Raw genomic sequence first — 17167 nt, 5'->3', positions numbered from 1 at the left:
CTAGAAAAGGATTTTGAGTCAAAAGATTGATCAAAACTAATAAGTTAATCCGTCGTAAAGTTAGGTGAACATTGGGAGCAAAGAGGAGCAAATTATGCACGGTGAGCAATAGAGGATTCGAAGGCTTGATCATTTTAATATCTAATATTTTCCAAAACCATTTATTTTTATTTTGTTTTATTGTTAAACTCAAACATATACTTTACATATCCCTTATTTGTTAAATCCTTATTATAATTAAATTGTCGAGTAGAAATTGAAACAGTCTCTGTGGATACGAACTTATAAAATTTATTACTTCGATGCACATTTTTAGTACCCTAAAAGTCTATCACTAGGATCCAATCACACAAATAAATTGCTGAGCCCAAACTGAATCAAAACCGCAATAATATTACACTCACGAACAAAGCCTCTCTATTGAGGGGAAACGATGCGCATGCAAATGATAGCAAGCCTATCGGCCAAAATTGTAAATATTCTCATTTTTATTTAGAAGATATAAAAAAAAATTAAATGAATGGATTAGTGAAAAACAATCGTCCCATGCAGAAATTATTTTTTCTAGCGATATTCTTTAGTGACTCATCTGCACAATGTATAAAATATTGTGAAAAATAATAATTGACATATAAAAAGAAGATAAAGTTGACAAACGATAATTTATCTCTTCTTAGAATGAATGAAAAATGTGTAAGTGTTGCTATTTTTTTAATTGTTTTTTAAGACAAAAATTTAGAAAAAGTAGGACAAATGTCAAAAAAGTAGAAGGATAACAAGTTTCAAAATTTTTACGGTAGATAAGGTTTTTGAGTGCAATAACTATGTCAACATCCATTGAATTCATCGACCATTCAAGGAGTTGTTGATCTTATACTTGCAGATCTTCAATGGCATGATTAGGCTTCTTGCCTGAATCTACAGAAGTGGCAACACGTACTCTTCAGGACTGTTAAGGCTTAAGTGCTCTGATGCCAAGTTAGAGAATGCAATTGTGATGATTGTATTCAATGGTTACAACTTACAAAAGTACATATACAACATAGGCAAGCAATCACGAACAATAATTACAATGATTGACACAATTACTAGATCTGTACATCAATAGATCTTGTCATTAAACACCCCCCAACAAAACTTCATCAAGTAAGCCTGATTCACTACCCTTTTCATCAGCGTTAATCTCGTTTAGAATCACGATCAATGCCACTATAAAAGCATAATCAACATTGGGATAAATCGTGACCATGAAATGGTCTTTGCCAATTAAAAGACTCTGAACAGTGTGCTTTTTGTGCATCTGCGATAACAACAATGTCATGAAAGTTGAGAGCACTTGTTAAGTATTTAAAAATGGAAATGATTTACAAATTTAATTTATGAAAAGTTACTTTTTAAAATTTCAATGTGTTGATTTTACAAATTAAGATAAAATTTCTTCTTGGACTTCTTAAAAAGTGTCTTAAGGGTATTTGTTAGAATTTCCCTTAAATAATGTAATTAATAAAAACTGAATATTCTCCTGTTGGTTATATAGGCTAGAGGAGTTATATATACCTGTGCGACAATGTTGTTAGATTCACCGGCATAAACAATACAAGATCGTTCGAACCAACTACCTTTGACTTTGAAGTCGCAAACATCTTCTTTTGTGTTATTAGCAAGAAACACATCTAATTTGGTCTTCATCTGGATTAGGGATGATCTCTTCAATGTAAATATAAGATCTTTAGAATCTGTGCTTTCACCCCTATAAGCTTCCCACCGATCATGCATAGTCACTATCTGCACCAATAGTACAACTTAATTGGATAGCTTAACGAGTTAAAGCCCATAAATCAAACATTGGTAAAGAAGAAAAACACAAACAAAACAATTAAGATACTAATTTGTCTATAAAAATGAATTTTGTCAAATAAATAAAATAAATGTCGATATGGTGAGAAGATTGTTTTGTAAAGTAATAATGCTGGAATCACTATTCAAATAGTTAATGAGTTCCACCTAATGACAAATCGTTCAGGAGACCTATAGTTTGATTCTTAGGTGAAACAATTATTTTTAAATATAACTTACTTTTCATTGAACTTCGAACTACCAAAGCCCCATTTAGTGGAAAACCAGAGGGTTAAGATAAAAAAAAACATTTTTAGAGTTTGTTGGATAGGATAATGGGAAATTAAGAGAAATTATAATTTTAAGCAATTCGAAAGCTTCAATTCATTCATTTTTAATTTTTTTTCATTTGAATAGAGTAATAAAATTCTCGATTCTCAAAATAGGGACTAATTTACAAAATTTGATAATCTAGGTTTGTTAATTTTGAAAAAAATATATAAGGACCAATTTGGGATTTTTTAGAAGTATTTATTGGAAAACTTTGTAAATTTATAAAATACAGGGACCATCTCCAAAATTTATACTAACATTCAATTATACTAGAACTTATTATTTTTTTCGTCAATTTTTTTCTTTCTAATCGTGTTATTATCGGACATTAAATATTACCCCTCTTAGTCAGAATTTGAACCTTGATGTGTCATATTGTTGGATCTACTCCTTCTACTACACTCAATCCTCATTGGTCACCCAACCTCACTTTTATAACTGTATTTTTGAAATGTTTATCATATGAAGTGTCAAAATAGTAATTTCTTATTGGATATCAATTAAAACTAAGGTCATATTTTCTTTCTGAAAATATGTTCAATTTGTATTTTCTAAAGTATGTTTTGCTATTAAAAAAAATGAAAGACTTTTAAGTGAAACATTGTGAACATGAGAAGCTTGCTACAAATGACTCGTTTGTAAAAATAATAAAAACAATTCTTTTGTCATTCTCATTATTTTTAAAAAAGCAAAATCCTTTTACTTTCTAGTAAGTAAAATAAACAAATATTTTTTTTCTTTCATAAAGTAAACAAAGCATAATTTACATCGACATTTCTCTCTAACTCTTCATTAGAGCATTAATAATATTTCTATAAAATAAAATGATTACATGAATTTGGATCATTTTTATCTTCACATCAATTTGAAAAAATTCATCACGAAATGAAGAAGTTGACTATAACTTTATTTTTTTGGGGTAAGGAAATTTAGTATTGCTATCACTTTTGAAGTGGTAAACTTTAACACAAAAAAATGCACGATTCACTATTTGTACGTAAATGAAAGAAAATAAGAAATAAGAGAGATTAACGTTGAAGGTACCTTGCGACGTAGGGTGGTGATAGGGTTATCTGCGGCATCAACCAAGACACGGCGGTCACGGAAGGTTAAAAGAGAAACTTTAACTTTGAAGACAATATTGCCGTTGACATCGGTGACGACGAAGTTTCCGTCTGAAATTGCTATCACCTTTTTGACCACAGCCAAATCCAATGGATACGGAGCACAATATTGAGGGCCAAATATGGTGGTTGGAAGCACCGGCATCGGCGGTGCAGAGGCAGATGGTTGTGGTTGATAAGGATAAGCCATGATGATAGTGATGATATGAATGTTATGTTTTGTTATGAACTTATGATAGCTCTTTAATTTTAATTTGTCTCTGTGATGAGTTTAGAGTCTTGTTTGTTCTCTTTGGTACATATATGTGATATGATTGGGAGGGATCGTTTAAACTTTCTTATATAACAACTTGATGATGATTTGATTGATTTTAAACATAAATAAGAGTAGGTAAATGATATAGATAGGGAACAAGAAGAGTTCCACGAAGGTGCTTTGAAGTTTATTTTTTATTTATTTTTTATAATTAAGGTGCTTTGATGTTGGAAATGTGCCGTGACATAATATGATATAAGATACTGACTTTTTGGTTTAGAAAAATAATGAATAGTGTCCTAAGAGACTTCTTAAAAATTGTTGCGAATTTGATGAGAAATCACACCAATAACAAATTTGATGTGTGGAGCAAAGGATAGTCAAGCAACCAAAACAAAGTGTATGGAACAATTATAAACACAAGTCAAAAGTAGAAAACAACATCGAGAGAAAAGAAGAGAGAACACAAAAGAATTTGTTGACCCAGTTCGATCCAAATTGACCTAGTCTGGGTTACAAGAATAAGTCTCCCGCCTAATTCTACCCAAAGTCTCAGCCTCTTCCCGTAACCAAGAGACTAAATCCTAATAGTGTTTCCCAAGGTGAATCAACCCTCAAACCCTACTAGTGTTTGTTCCAAAGAGACAAACTCTATACAAACCCTAGTTTTGTTGTTGCCTTTCTAAACCCTTGTTTCAGCCCCCTCTATCTCAAAGTTTACTCACAAGGTCTATATTTATAGTAAAAGTATCGCTTAAAATTTGGAACAAATCTGCACCCAAAATACGTTTCTGTTATTTGCTGCCAGCGCACCATCGTGCCACGATTTTTCCACTGCCTTGCCTCAAAACTGAAACCTCCAATCGTACCACGTTGCCCAGCCATCGTGCCACGATTCTGTAGAAACCTGATTTTAAGTTAACTCTCACAAAAATTTAAAATAGTAAGATTTTATGATTATAGATGTATTTAGTGTATTAAAAATTGAAATAATTAAATAATTATGTTGAATAACTTCTTTATTTTGTTCAAAGGCACTTCGTTAACAAGACCTTTTATAGATAATAGATTTAATATGTTATCGCGTAGCTTAAAAAATGGTGATTGCTAATAGATGCATTGATTATGGGTTCACACCAAATAGGGCACTCTTTAAAGATTCTTAAAAAAAATTATTCTTTAAAAAAGTCAAAAACTTCAATTTCCAATGCATTGATTTTATAAACTTTGACAAAAACTTACTATTTAAAGTTATTAAACAATGCCCTAAGGGCACTTGTTAACATTTCCCATATAATAAAGCAAATATAATTTTTTTACAAGTATGACATTTGTCATGTAATGAAAGTGTTTATGTCTTCTAAACTTTCTATTAATAGTAAATCTATAATTATTTATTTAAAATGTTTTGTTTTTTTAATTAATTTCATAAACAGATAATTATTGTTTCATTTTTTTGTCAAAAAAATTCTGTTGTTTCATTTTTGTAATAATTAAATCTCTTTTTATTTTTCTTTTTCAGGTACATTAATTATGGGGACACTAACTTTTAAATTTTAATAATTTCAAACTTTTAGTGAATACTTCCTCTGTTCCTTTTTAATAGTCACTTTTGCAGAATTTTTTTGTTTTTAATTAACTGTCGCTTTTAAAGTTCAATACAACATTAAATATTGTTTTCCCCTTATTACCCTTGATTATTTATCGTAGAGAGAGAAATATATAAAATGAGATATTAAATGATGAAGGTTATTATAGGGAAAAGATGAATTGTTGTATCAAAAGTAGTAAAAAGTATTTGTTGTCTTGGTTTGTGTAAAAAAACCCAAAAGTGACAATTAAAAAGGAAGAGTACTAAAAATCACTACTACTATCCAAGAAAGAGATTTTTTTTTTTTTGAAACAAAAACTATCCAAGAAAGAGATGTACCGTTGGTCTTCTGACTTTTCATTTCGGTGTCGTTTAGCATGGGAAAGGGTAGTTTTTTTCCACCATGAGAAAGCTTTTTCTATCCATTAGATCAAGTAAAGAACACATCTTTATCATGGTCTCTCAGTATTAATATAACCACCCATCTTTCCTCCTTGCCCCCACCTCACAAGATTTGTTCTACACCTCTGTTTCTTTCTGCCGATGCCCTCCATCTTTCAATTCCAACTATATCAACGCTCCTTCTTCCGATTCCAACTGCACACAAGGTTCCTTCTTCTCCCTCTCACCATCATCACTGCCGATGTTTTCCCTCTTCGTCTCGTCGGCGCCGCCCCACTCCCATGATCCACCGGAGGCTCTTCCCCAAAACAAAAACAAAAACCAAGAACAACACAATCTCATCAATCTTTCAACATCTAGATCCAAGTTTGGAATAAAATAAAAATCAGAATATCCGTATTTCTTTGGGAGTTGATCTTGACCCATTAACAAAACAATGATGAACAAATTATCAAAAAGATGATTTTTTTAAAGCATAATCCAGAATCAAATTCTTAAAAGTTTGTAAATTTATTACCTTTAATTTTAATTAGTTATTATGCGTTCCCCAGGTTAGCATCAATGTTTCAATTGGTAGCTGAGTAGATATTTGGTAACTAGAAACACAAACCATAAATAGAAAACAACACGCGTGTTTTGAACAAATGGTTATGGGTTTAAAAAAGATTGGGGTTTCAAGGAATGAATAATTCTGATTGGGTTAACAAATTGTTGATGTTGATGTTTTATGAGTTTGTGATATTCATGTTGATGATGGCTGCGCGAGAACATAGAGTATGGAAGCAAATGCTTATGTTTGGTGGTGGTTGAGTGGACATGCAAGAGAAAGGGGTGGACTATGATTTGATTATGTGTAAAATTTTAGATATAGGGATGAATAAAGTATAGATGGACCATGATAAACGGGACAGGTATATGAGTAATATGATTATCAAATATAAAAGTAAAAAAATTAATTTAAAATAAATGGGATGGATGCGGGGGGCAGAGGTGGAGAGAGTTTGACCATCCCCAACCCCGCCCTCGTATTAAAGAAACGGGTTTTTTCCCCATCCACACCCATTTAAATTGGTTTTTCCCTGTTAAATATGGGGTGGAGGCGGCCGGATTTAGGCCATGCCTATTAACACGCTTATTTGAAAATCCCTTTTTTGGTGGTTGACATATATCATCAAATGGAATAATTTTAAGGTTTAGTTGGCGGCGGTAGAATGTACAAACAATGGATATTGTTAATTTGGTTTTGCTAATTGCTACTGTGTTGACACAATAAGCAAGGAATTCAATTATTTTATTATGTGATAAGGAATATAACATATATAACCCAAAGTCGTGGAAAATATAAAAGTAAATGAGTGGAAATGGTTGAAGTCAAAGATAAAGGTTTTGATTTTTCACATCAGTGGCACCTTTATCCGATGGATTTATTGGCTAATATTTGCATAACTTGTATTACTCATTCATTAAAAGTACAATAATATCCCCGTGAGTATAGCTCAGTTGGTAGGAATATTGCATATTATATGCAGGAGCCGGGGTTCGAACCCCGGACACTCCACTTCTTCACAATTAAATTGTGTGAGCTCTAGCCACTAGGCTACTTGACCAAAAAAAAAAAAAAAGTATAATAGTATTTGAGGAATATAAAACACTAATCCTCTAATAAACAACATCCTTGTCATCGCGGTTAATCTCGTCAAGAATCACGATTAATGCTACTATGAAAGCGTAATCAACATTGGGATAGATTGTGACCATGAAATTATCTTTACCAATTAAAATACTTTGAACCGTGTACTTTTTGTGCATCTGCAATAACAATAATACCAAAAATTGATTTGTGATTAGTATTCACAATTAAGTGATAATTTAATAAAAGTAATTTAATTAAAAAATATTATACTTTAATAAAAATATAGAAGTTTTAATTACCTGAGCAACAATGTTGTTAGATTCACCAGCATAAACAATGCAAGATCGATCAAACCAACTACCTTTAACTTTAAAGTCACAAACATTTTCTTTTTTGTTACTAGCTAAAAATACATCTAATTTGGTCTTAAATTGAATTAGGGAAGATCTCTTCAATGTAAATATAAGATCTTTTGCATCTGTGCTTTCACCCCTAAAAGCTTCCCACCGATCGTGCATAGTCATTATCTGCACCAAAAACATAATCGAAATCATTAAACAACACTTTTTTTCTTCTAAGAAACAAGATTTGAAAAACACTATACAGGACTATAGGGGTATAATCTAATGAATAGTAAATTTTTAGCAATTACGAACAACACGTCTAACATAATATTTTTGGTCTCAACAAGTCTATCCGTTAAGTTCACACATTAATTTTTTTTTGAAGGAACACACGTTAAAATTTTATTTGCCGAGGTTAATATTTTAGCTTATAATATATGTTAATATGATTGAAATAGATTTGTTTGATAATAATTTTTTCTCAAGAGTTTATACTTTTTTTTTTACTAATTTATAGTGTTTTTATATGCGAATTCAAGTAACATTTGAGCTAACATTTTATAATTTTTTATGTCAAATTTTCCATTATTTTTAAAAGTGATGGAAATTGCAAGAATTACCATTTAAACAATAAAAATGACCAAAGGGGTAAAGCAGAATGATTAAAGTAAAAAATCTGAGAGTAGGTTTCTAATAATAATCACTACCGTAAATTCATTTTTACTGGTATTATTGTTTATTTGTTAAACAGAAGAAACTAAGAGAGAAACTAAGAGAGAGTAAAATTGAAGATACCTTGCGACGCAAGGTTGCGATGGGGTAACCAGCGGCATCAACCAAGACACGGCGGTCACGGAGGGTTAAGAGAGAACCTTTTACTTTGAACACGATGTTGCCGTTGACATCAGTGACGGCAAAGTTTCCATCTGAAATGGTCATAACCTTTTTCACGACAGCCAAATCCACCGGATATGGAGCACAATATTGCTGTCCGAATATGGCAGTGGGGTGTGCCGGCATCGGCGGTGCAGAAGCATATTGCTGTGGTTGATAAGGATAAGCCATAATGACGATGATGATAGCTCTTGAATTTTGTCTTTGTGATTAAATCAGAGTCTTGTTTGCTCTTTTTGTTTGTAAATATATATGTGAGAATAATTGGATGGATGGTTATGGTTTAAATGTCTAAGTATCTTATATAAATAATAATTTGATTGGTTTGTTTTTCGTTGTTGATAATATTTGATTGATTTTCAGGTCAGAAAAGAATATTTGATTGATTTTTTCGGTCAAAAGATATATTTGAATAACACGTACAAGAAGAAATGATAGCCCCCAAAAAAAATATTCAACAAAAGTGCTTAATTTGAAGTTATTCGTTTGGCATAAGATACTATTCTTTATTAAATTTTAGTGCGTACGTATATAAAATTAGTAGCTTTCATGATTTATTATGGGAAAAAGATTAGTGGACACCAAAAACCCTTAGATAGGGTTATGGAATATATTGCTTAGAAAAAATGAAGTATTCTAGTAAGTGTAGAAGAAATGAAGGTGGACATGTATTATTGTTCTTCACTATGTATGTGAATGCATAACGTACAGAATATTAATGATACAGAAGAAATAGAAATGGTCAACAAGTTTAAACTAAAAAAGAAAAAGAAAAAAGAAATGGTCTCAAGTAATTTTTTGTTGCTTATGCTTATGAGAGGTTATGTGGTTTCAACCGAATTGGTGGTGATTCACCTTGGTCTCGTGTATGGAAGTAATGGGTTGCCGAACGAATTCGTTGTTTGGTGCGGCTGCTACAACATAATCGGCTCATGACGATTTGCAGGTTGAACTATATGTGGATAGGAGATCCTTATGAAATGACACTGCATGTCCTAAGAGATTGTCCGCTTGTAGTTGGTATATGGTTGAATACAGTTGGTATTTATCAAAGAAAGAGCTTTTTTGAAGCATATTTGCAGCATTGGATTGACTTAAATTTGAGCATGGAGCTGAACGCTGAGAAACAAGTTGAGTCATGATAGTCAAGCTATGATGCCTCTTAACTCGTGGATGGAGATTAAAAGGAGGGTCAATTGCTGCGTCTCAATACTGATGACACGTCTAAAGGGGGATTTATAGCTGGTCGTGGAGGAGTGATGCAGGATGAAAGGGGAGAGTGGATTTGCGGGTTCTCAAAGGAGTTGTGATGCGTATATAGCGGAACTTTGGGGTGTGTTTTAAGGTTTGAAGTTGGTTAGAGCTCGTGGTTTTCATAGAGTGGAGTGGCTAGAGCATGAAGCTCCACGAACAACCTATTCTTGGGTAGTGGCCACTACTCTCTCTTCTTCGAAAGAGGAAACAACAATAGGTTGGAGTTTATTGCAACATATTAGACAGTTGTTCGATATGAATTGGAAGGTCCAAATTTGTGATTCGTACATAGAACCAAATGCTTGTGCCGATGCACTTGCAAATATATAGCTTGTGATGGAGGTTTCACTTGTTTGTTATATAAGCATTGTCCTACTCATATTAGTTTGTTATTTTTAGTATGATTTAGCTAGTGCTTTTACTCCACGTTTTGTTAGGCTATAGTTTTGTTTTTGTTGGGCTTGTCTCATATTATACAAAATAAAATAATACAGAGAGCTTATATATGCACTTTGTCATATTTTTTCCATATACAAAACAAATAAATCAAACACGTCAGGATTCTACTCTATTCCACCTCTTTCATAGAAGACCGTCTTCAAATATTTGCTTAATTTAATTAATCACAGTTAAGCTCAATGAAAACAACTTCCTCTCCTGAAAAATTCAAAATAGTTGGTGAAGGGATTATTTGCACACATGCTTCATCCTTACCTTACAAATCTGGTAATTCTGTTGTGTTATCTCAATGAATCTGATTGCAACAAAGGTGTTGGAATGATGTGACACATGATTCTCTTCTATTCACATGGCTTCTAACCACATTATCTAACATCAATCATCCTCGCGTCGTTCGATCATGTGTTCAATCACATATTTGGGATGAAATTCAAGTGTTCTACAAAACAGAAATACGTAAGAAGTTTATACAATGAAGGTTTCATAGAACTAGGGGTGGAACCATTTTGGGAGGTGGAAGTCAATGAAGTTAACTTGTCAAACCTTGAAGCAAGTTATGTAGGAATCTTGGAAAATGCTAAGGATATTGAACATGTACATCATGGTTTTATAATGGATGGTTATCAGACAATCACAGGCACCCAGAACCCCGACGGGTGGTAATATGATGCTTCTATTCAGTGAAAACGAAAGATTTATTAAGGATGCGATGGTTTCAGTTAGAAAATGGTGAATAATGTGATGATTATTCCATTGCAGCAACTTTGATTAAGTTTACATAATAGCATAAAATCATGGTCCTATATTTGAGCTAACTACAATAATAATATAAATAACTGTACAATGTCTATAATCCGAATGAAATGACGATGTTGACTATTTGTTATTCACAAGGCGGACAATGACAGTCGTGTCATTATGAGCTGAGATTCCTTTCTTTAACCATTTCAAATGCAAAATGGTGGGAGGGGTGGTTTATTTGTTTATACCCTAGACTCTCGAGACGATTTCATATCATAATGATCTAGTTATAGTGCTTTAGAGTTCCTTTACAATCTTGGGAGAAGTCGCTCCTCAAAAAGATTGTGGTAGGATTCAAAACATTTGTGGAGCGGGATGTAGACACAGAATAAAACGAGACTAGATGTTGCAAGGGCACCAATAAGATCCTAATTTGATGGAAAAAGGATGAGCATGATATGAACAAGGCAAAGAGGCCATATAGTATTACAGTTTAGAGGTAGATTCACGAAATTTTTAGGACAACAAGCTGTTGGTGACAACGATAAGAGGCATTTTGATACTAGATATATATGTCGTAAGTATATATCTGTCATGCAACTCCATTTTAGGACAACAAGCTGTTGGTGACTACGAAATTTTTAGGACAACAGGCTGCTGGTGACTCTGAATGGTACTTCGTCTTGTGGTTGTAGATGACATCTGAGATCTATCATAACATGGCAAACTTTCTCAACATATTTTTGCAGATTCGTTGAAACTTGTAAGGAGAACAGAAAGCATAAAGAGGTGAGCATGGCACAAATCTAACCTAAGACTCATCCTATCATGGTCCGGTCCGACCAATATTTTAGGATGAGGTATGGTTAGGTATACCTCGTTCTAATCTGTCTCTTGCAGAATCCTAATTGCTAGCTCTATTACATTTGTGATTATACCTTTGTACAGAAATATTCAAGTAAAATCTGTTACAGTTATTTAGTTCTTAATATTGTGACAAAATATGACTGGATGAGTCACGTTTTTAGTTTGGATGAATGGCATACTTCAGAATTCAAGCATATTATTAACACACAACTTGTCTCTAAATAGGTACTTTTTCAAAAAAGAAAAAACAGAGTATTTTGTGTGACTTTTACATATGTCTGAACAAACACAAAATAGCCATGACAATTCAATATAATATGCAAACCACTTAATTTAATAACACATGGGTAACATATTACTTAATATTTGATGAATATAAAACCATAAACCTCTAATCATCAATCTTTTTCATCTTCGTTAGTCTCATCAAGAATCACGATTAATGCCACTATGAAAGCGTAATCAACATTGGGATAAACCGTGACTGAGAAATGGTCTTTATCCATTAAAATACTCGTAACAGTGTGCTTTTTGTGCATCTGCATAACAACAATGCCATGAAAATTGATTTGTGCTTAGTATATACTTATAATCCAATCAAAATAATTAATTAAAACTGAATATACTCTTGATTAGTATATACAAGAGGATTTTTAATTACCTGTGCAACAATGTTGTTAGATTCACCAGCATAAACAATGCAAGATCGTTCCAACCAACTACCTCTAACTTTAAAATCACAAACATCTTCTTTGGTATTACCAGCTAGAAACACATCTAATTTGGTCTTCATCTGGATTAGAGATGATCTCTTCAATGTAAATATAAGATCTTTAGCATGTGTACTTTCACCCCTATAAGCTTCCCACCGATCATGCATAGTCACTATCTGCACCACAACATGACAAAATTCAGTACTATATTAGATGAAAATAAGCGTTGTAATTTATTTTTGACAAACGCTCGTGTCGAGTTTAGCCTAAGACAAGCGAATGAAGTAACTAATACATGCTAGAGAGGTCACATTCTTAACTACTCTTCATATTTCTGTTGATGTACCGCCATGTATTATTGAGCTGATAGTGATATCTAATGAAATGTAGTAAGCTTTGTTTACCTCACAAAACAAAATGTTGATCATTGTTTTATTTTCTTTTGGTGCAGTGAGACCATTATTTTGTGTAGCAGATAGACGAAATAACAATAATAACAATGAAAAGTTGATTCGAGATTCAAACTCAGATCATCACTTTCGATCTAATAATTTCAGTATTTTTGCCAATCGATTTAAAAAATAAAAATGATCAAAACGGGGAAAGCATTACTGTTAAATGGAAGAAAATTCAAAAGAGAGAATAAAGTGGAACCTACCTTACGACGGAGGGTGGTGATGGGGTTACCAGCAGCATCAAGCAAGACACGGCGATCACGGAGGGTTAAGAGAGAGCCTTTAACTTTGAAGACAATATTGCCGTTGACATCAGTAACAGCGAAGTTTCCGTCTGAAATGGTCATCACCTTTTTCACCACGGCAAGATCCACCGGATACGGAGCACAATATTGAGGACCGAATATGGCGGCGGTGGGGAGTGGCGGCATTGGTGCAGAGGCAGATGGCTGTGCTGGATAAGGATAAGCCATGTTGACAATGATGATGATGATAGGTCTTCAAAAATGTATCTGTGATGATCAGATCAGAGTCTTGTTAAGTTTATGAGAATGAATGATGGATTGAGAATTAATCTTTCTTGTATTTTCTTGTATGATAATTAATAATTTGATGATTTGATCGATGGTAGTGAAAAAGAGAACATTACCCCCGAAGGTGCTTTGATTAATTATTGCGGTGTAAGAAATAAAACTAGTGGCTTATGAACGCGTAGGGTACATACATAATGATAGCACAGATTTAAAGAAATCCCCACGTGAGAAGTCAACTAATGGTAATAAGGGTATTATGGACAAACCTCATATTAAAATATGAAAGGAAGGCTAAATGACCGGTGGCTAAGTTAGTTCACTAATGAGGTTTTTTTTTTTTTTTTGGTAGTTAGACGAAATGGCAAAACCATTATAAACTCACACACATATAAGTGGAGGTACCGGAGTTCGAACCCCGGTCATGGCATCCGATCTAACAATTTTGGCATTTTGCCGGTTGAGCTAGGACTTGTGGATATTAATGAAGTGTTTTACTTAATTAGTAGATGGCTAAGTACGGTTTAGTGGATAATTAGTAATTGGTCAATCAGGGTTAAACAATAAAATGTCCATTAGGGATAAAGAAAGTAAAAAAAATAAAAAATAATTATTAGCATACCTCAGTTGGTAGTGACAATGCATAATAAAATATAGGTTTTAGATTCGAACTCCTGATACTCCACTTATCTATCATAAAAAGTGAATTATAGTTATTAGACAACTTAACAACAAAAATTCTCTTTAAAATTTATATATAAATGGAAATGCTTGGCAGTAGCTACAACTACACAATTGTTTTTCATAAAAAGAAATTACATATGAAAGATTTCTATTGGAACAAAACGAAATAAAAGTTAAGATGTGCATTTGTTTGGAGCAATAGGAGGAATGAAAAGCTAGAAGAGGCCCACGGTTAATTTTATTATAATAACAATTGGACTATTACTTTTTTCATCATATACCTTTCCTCGCACGCCCTATTTTTTTCCAATTTTACCCCTAGTCTGGATTTCGTTTTTCGGATTGCATTGTTAAAATTTTGCAGATGTTTTCGGATTTGAAAATCCGGAATAATGTTTTACCAGAACTTTTGCAATTTTAATCTTCAAAATTCCTAAAATAAAATACAAATAAAATAAAAAACAGAAATAAAAAGACACAAACATAAAAACAACTCATTTTATTAATATATGAACAATACATTACAATAATTTTCAAGCTTTTGAATCTTATTACATAAGATGCTAAATCTATTTCTACTCTTAACTTATTACATAAGCAATACCGGTGGCGGCTCCAGCCACCAGTGGAGAGGAAAGAAGATGGCGGAGAAGAAGAAATCAATGTTGTCTGATGGGACATACCAGTAGCTTTGGTGTTGGTGGGGAGACATATGGGGCACAGGGGCCTCTAGAAAACAAGAGACCATGATGGTCAACATGACACCTAGGCAAACCAACCTCACACCCAGACTAACCCCTTCCCTATTGACCGATCATATGACACCTGATGGATTTCTAAAGAGGCCTCTTTCTATGAAAGGCCAACGATGGAAACACATCGTTGTAGAGGAGAAGAGGAGAAAGAAGAAGTTGTGCAAATGTTTAAGGAAATGAACCATATTTATAGCGGAGGGGGATTACAAAAACGTGGGGAAGCCATCAATTCCGATCAAAAAACATGTAGAAACACGTTTTTCAACTTGACCACCGTCCAAAAGCTTCTGGTGTAATCCGAAATGTATAATTCGGAATACATTATATTCCGGAAACATACGATGTTGGGGTGAACAAAGGGAAACTTGAGACTTTGAGTATCGTGAGGGTTGGTTCGGATTTTAGAATCCAGATTTATTTAGCATTGGATTCTTTTGTGTGTCCCACATTGCACCGACAATTTTTTGTGGTCCACAACGCCCACACACCTCTATAAATAGGGGTCCTTGTTTTCATTACAAGTAAACTACATCAGACGAAAAAACATGGATTTCCCTGGATTTAGCTAACGGCAGTCTACTACTAGCGGCAGTCGACGACGACGTGCGAACCATGTTCTCTGTCTTTGGTCAGCACAGTACAAGAGGATCGATCGAGTTGGACGCTTCGTTGGTTAGATCTGTTGAACAAATTCTGAAAAGTTTGCACCGGACCAGGAACTACGAAGAGATCCGGGCTCTGCTGGAGGGACCAGAGGAGGAAGAAGTTAGTTTAGATGGTTCGTGATAATGTGTTATGTTTTACTTAATCGCGTGTTTTATGTTGTTTTAATTGAGTGTTAGTTATGTGTTGTTGAATTAAGTTGTTGCATTATGTTTTGAATAATATATATATTATTTAAACTTTCATTATGTTTTAATTTACGTCAAATATGTTCATTTATTCGATAAAATAACCAAAGATATGATTTTCGGATTGCGAAATCCGGATTTGCCTAGGGCGTATGTGTGTTCTGAAAAACGAAATCCGGAATACCTCAGCATATGATTCTTTTGTATTGCACCAAGAGTTTATGTGGTCCACAACATCCAAGGACCTCTATAAATACATCCTCTCCGGTTTTCAGCTTCAATACCATCAAAACACACAAACACACCAAAGAAAACCATGCAAATTTTTGTCATTAAGTTGTGGATCTTTCTCATTCGGTCGCAAATAGATAAGTTAGCTCTCTATTTGACTGCATGATGAAGATCCTCAGCATGCTGTCAAAAATACAAACAAGCACACCAAAGAGACCAGACCAAATTTTTGTCATTGTGCTGAGGATCTTTCATGCTGTTTTAAATATATAGATCTCTATATAACAACATGATGAAGATCCTCAGCATGCTGTCAAAAATATATAGATACTCCTTGATGCCTCCTTGATACACAGATAACTCAAAATTATCAAGAGGTTGCTATGAGTTAGATCTTGCTGTCTGCCTGATGAATATGTCACTTGGCAAGGTAGATGGATCTAACTCAAAGAAATCCTCTTGAAAACACCTTCCCAAAAGATTCATCATTTATGTTATTATGGTTTTTTTTAACTGTTTATTTGTCTCATGTTGCTTCAATTTATGTTATGTACCTTTGTTCTATTTTTTTCCAAGGCATTTGCAACGAAAACAATCCAAACAAAAGGGTCTGATACAGTTCGTACTTTAAAATCCAGAATAGCTTCATGCATTCCGGATTATAAAATCCGGAAACCCTTAGTAACATTTTGGCCGGTGACGTTTCACCAAAGGTTATGTCGGTTAGTGGAGTTTTAATACGTTTTTTTGGACGGTTTTGAATGAAAAACAAGTTTTCCTTGACTTCCAAATTACCTATGACTTGTTTTAGGCTATAAAAAGGCTTGGATCTTCAACATTTTCCTTCATTCTTCTTCACCCTCCTTTCTTACATTTTCTTCAAAAAAAATTAGTTTTTTAGGTAGATTTTAGGAGTGTTAGTGGTGCATGGTCATTGTTGACCGCTCATACGACCCATGCAATTGCATTGCAGCTTATGTGGGGGTCGTATAACGGTCAATAGAGACCCTTGACATCAAAGAAAGACACAAAATATTCATATCGTATTTGTCCGGATTATATATTCCGGAAACACTAACAATCTGGTCTGGATTACGTAATCCAAACCAGGGGTATTTATGGAATTTTTGCAGGACGCGCGAGAAGGCAACAGGGTGGGAAAAATAATAGTCTAACAATTGTTAGGATTACAAATGAACTTGGATTAAGAAAAC

The 17167-nt window shown here is 33.5% G+C and overlaps 2 protein-coding genes across 4 annotated transcripts; both read right to left on the bottom strand.

Moving 5' to 3' along the window:
• Positions 1 to 979: 979 nt before the first annotated feature.
• On the bottom strand, positions 980 to 13616 carry LOC11433619 (protein LURP-one-related 10). 3 transcript variants are annotated; one of them, XM_039827558.1, is made up of 3 exons: positions 13106 to 13616; positions 1558 to 1785; positions 980 to 1300 (listed from the first exon to the last, which is right to left on the bottom strand). In XM_039827558.1, the coding sequence occupies exons 1-3, from the start codon at positions 13373 to 13375 to the stop codon at positions 1118 to 1120; spliced, it is 681 nt and encodes a 226-aa protein (XP_039683492.1). In that variant the 5' UTR covers positions 13376 to 13616; the 3' UTR covers positions 980 to 1117. The 3 variants fall into 3 exon arrangements, with proteins under 3 accessions (XP_039683492.1, XP_003623539.1, XP_003623535.1); XM_003623491.4 differs by lacking the exon at positions 13106 to 13616 and adding an exon at positions 3214 to 3695; XM_003623487.4 differs by lacking the exons at positions 980 to 1300; positions 1558 to 1785 and adding exons at positions 11911 to 12273; positions 12396 to 12623 and having other exon boundaries at positions 13106 to 13615.
• Positions 6966 to 8714, bottom strand: LOC11435825 (protein LURP-one-related 10). The gene is made up of 3 exons (XM_003623489.4): positions 8315 to 8714; positions 7475 to 7702; positions 6966 to 7351 (listed from the first exon to the last, which is right to left on the bottom strand). The coding sequence occupies exons 1-3, from the start codon at positions 8582 to 8584 to the stop codon at positions 7202 to 7204; spliced, it is 648 nt and encodes a 215-aa protein (XP_003623537.1). The 5' UTR covers positions 8585 to 8714; the 3' UTR covers positions 6966 to 7201.
• Positions 13617 to 17167: the final 3551 nt, after the last annotated feature.

This window comes from Medicago truncatula, chromosome 7, assembly GCF_003473485.1.
Source record: "Medicago truncatula cultivar Jemalong A17 chromosome 7, MtrunA17r5.0-ANR, whole genome shotgun sequence".
NCBI classification, from domain to species: Eukaryota; Viridiplantae; Streptophyta; class Magnoliopsida; order Fabales; family Fabaceae; genus Medicago; species Medicago truncatula.
This window is presented reverse-complemented; position numbering and strand designations above follow the sequence as displayed.

Coding starts and splice junctions, on each gene's coding strand:
- LOC11435825 (XM_003623489.4), bottom strand. CDS start 8,584: ATGGCTTATCCTTATCAACCACAGCAATATGCTTCTGCACCGCCGATG. Junction 7,703..8,314: donor TCGCAACCTTGCGTCGCAAG/GTATCTTCAATT, acceptor TTTTTGGTGCAG/ATAATGACTATGCACGATCG. Junction 7,352..7,474: donor CTAACAACATTGTTGCTCAG/GTAATTAAAACT, acceptor TTGTTATTGCAG/ATGCACAAAAAGTACACGGT.
- LOC11433619 (XM_039827558.1), bottom strand. CDS start 13,375: ATGGCTTATCCTTATCCAGCACAGCCATCTGCCTCTGCACCAATGCCG. Junction 1,786..13,105: donor TCACCACCCTCCGTCGTAAG/GTAGGTTCCACT, acceptor CTATTGGTGCAG/ATAGTGACTATGCATGATCG. Junction 1,301..1,557: donor CTAACAACATTGTCGCACAG/GTATATATAACT, acceptor TTGTTATCGCAG/ATGCACAAAAAGCACACTGT.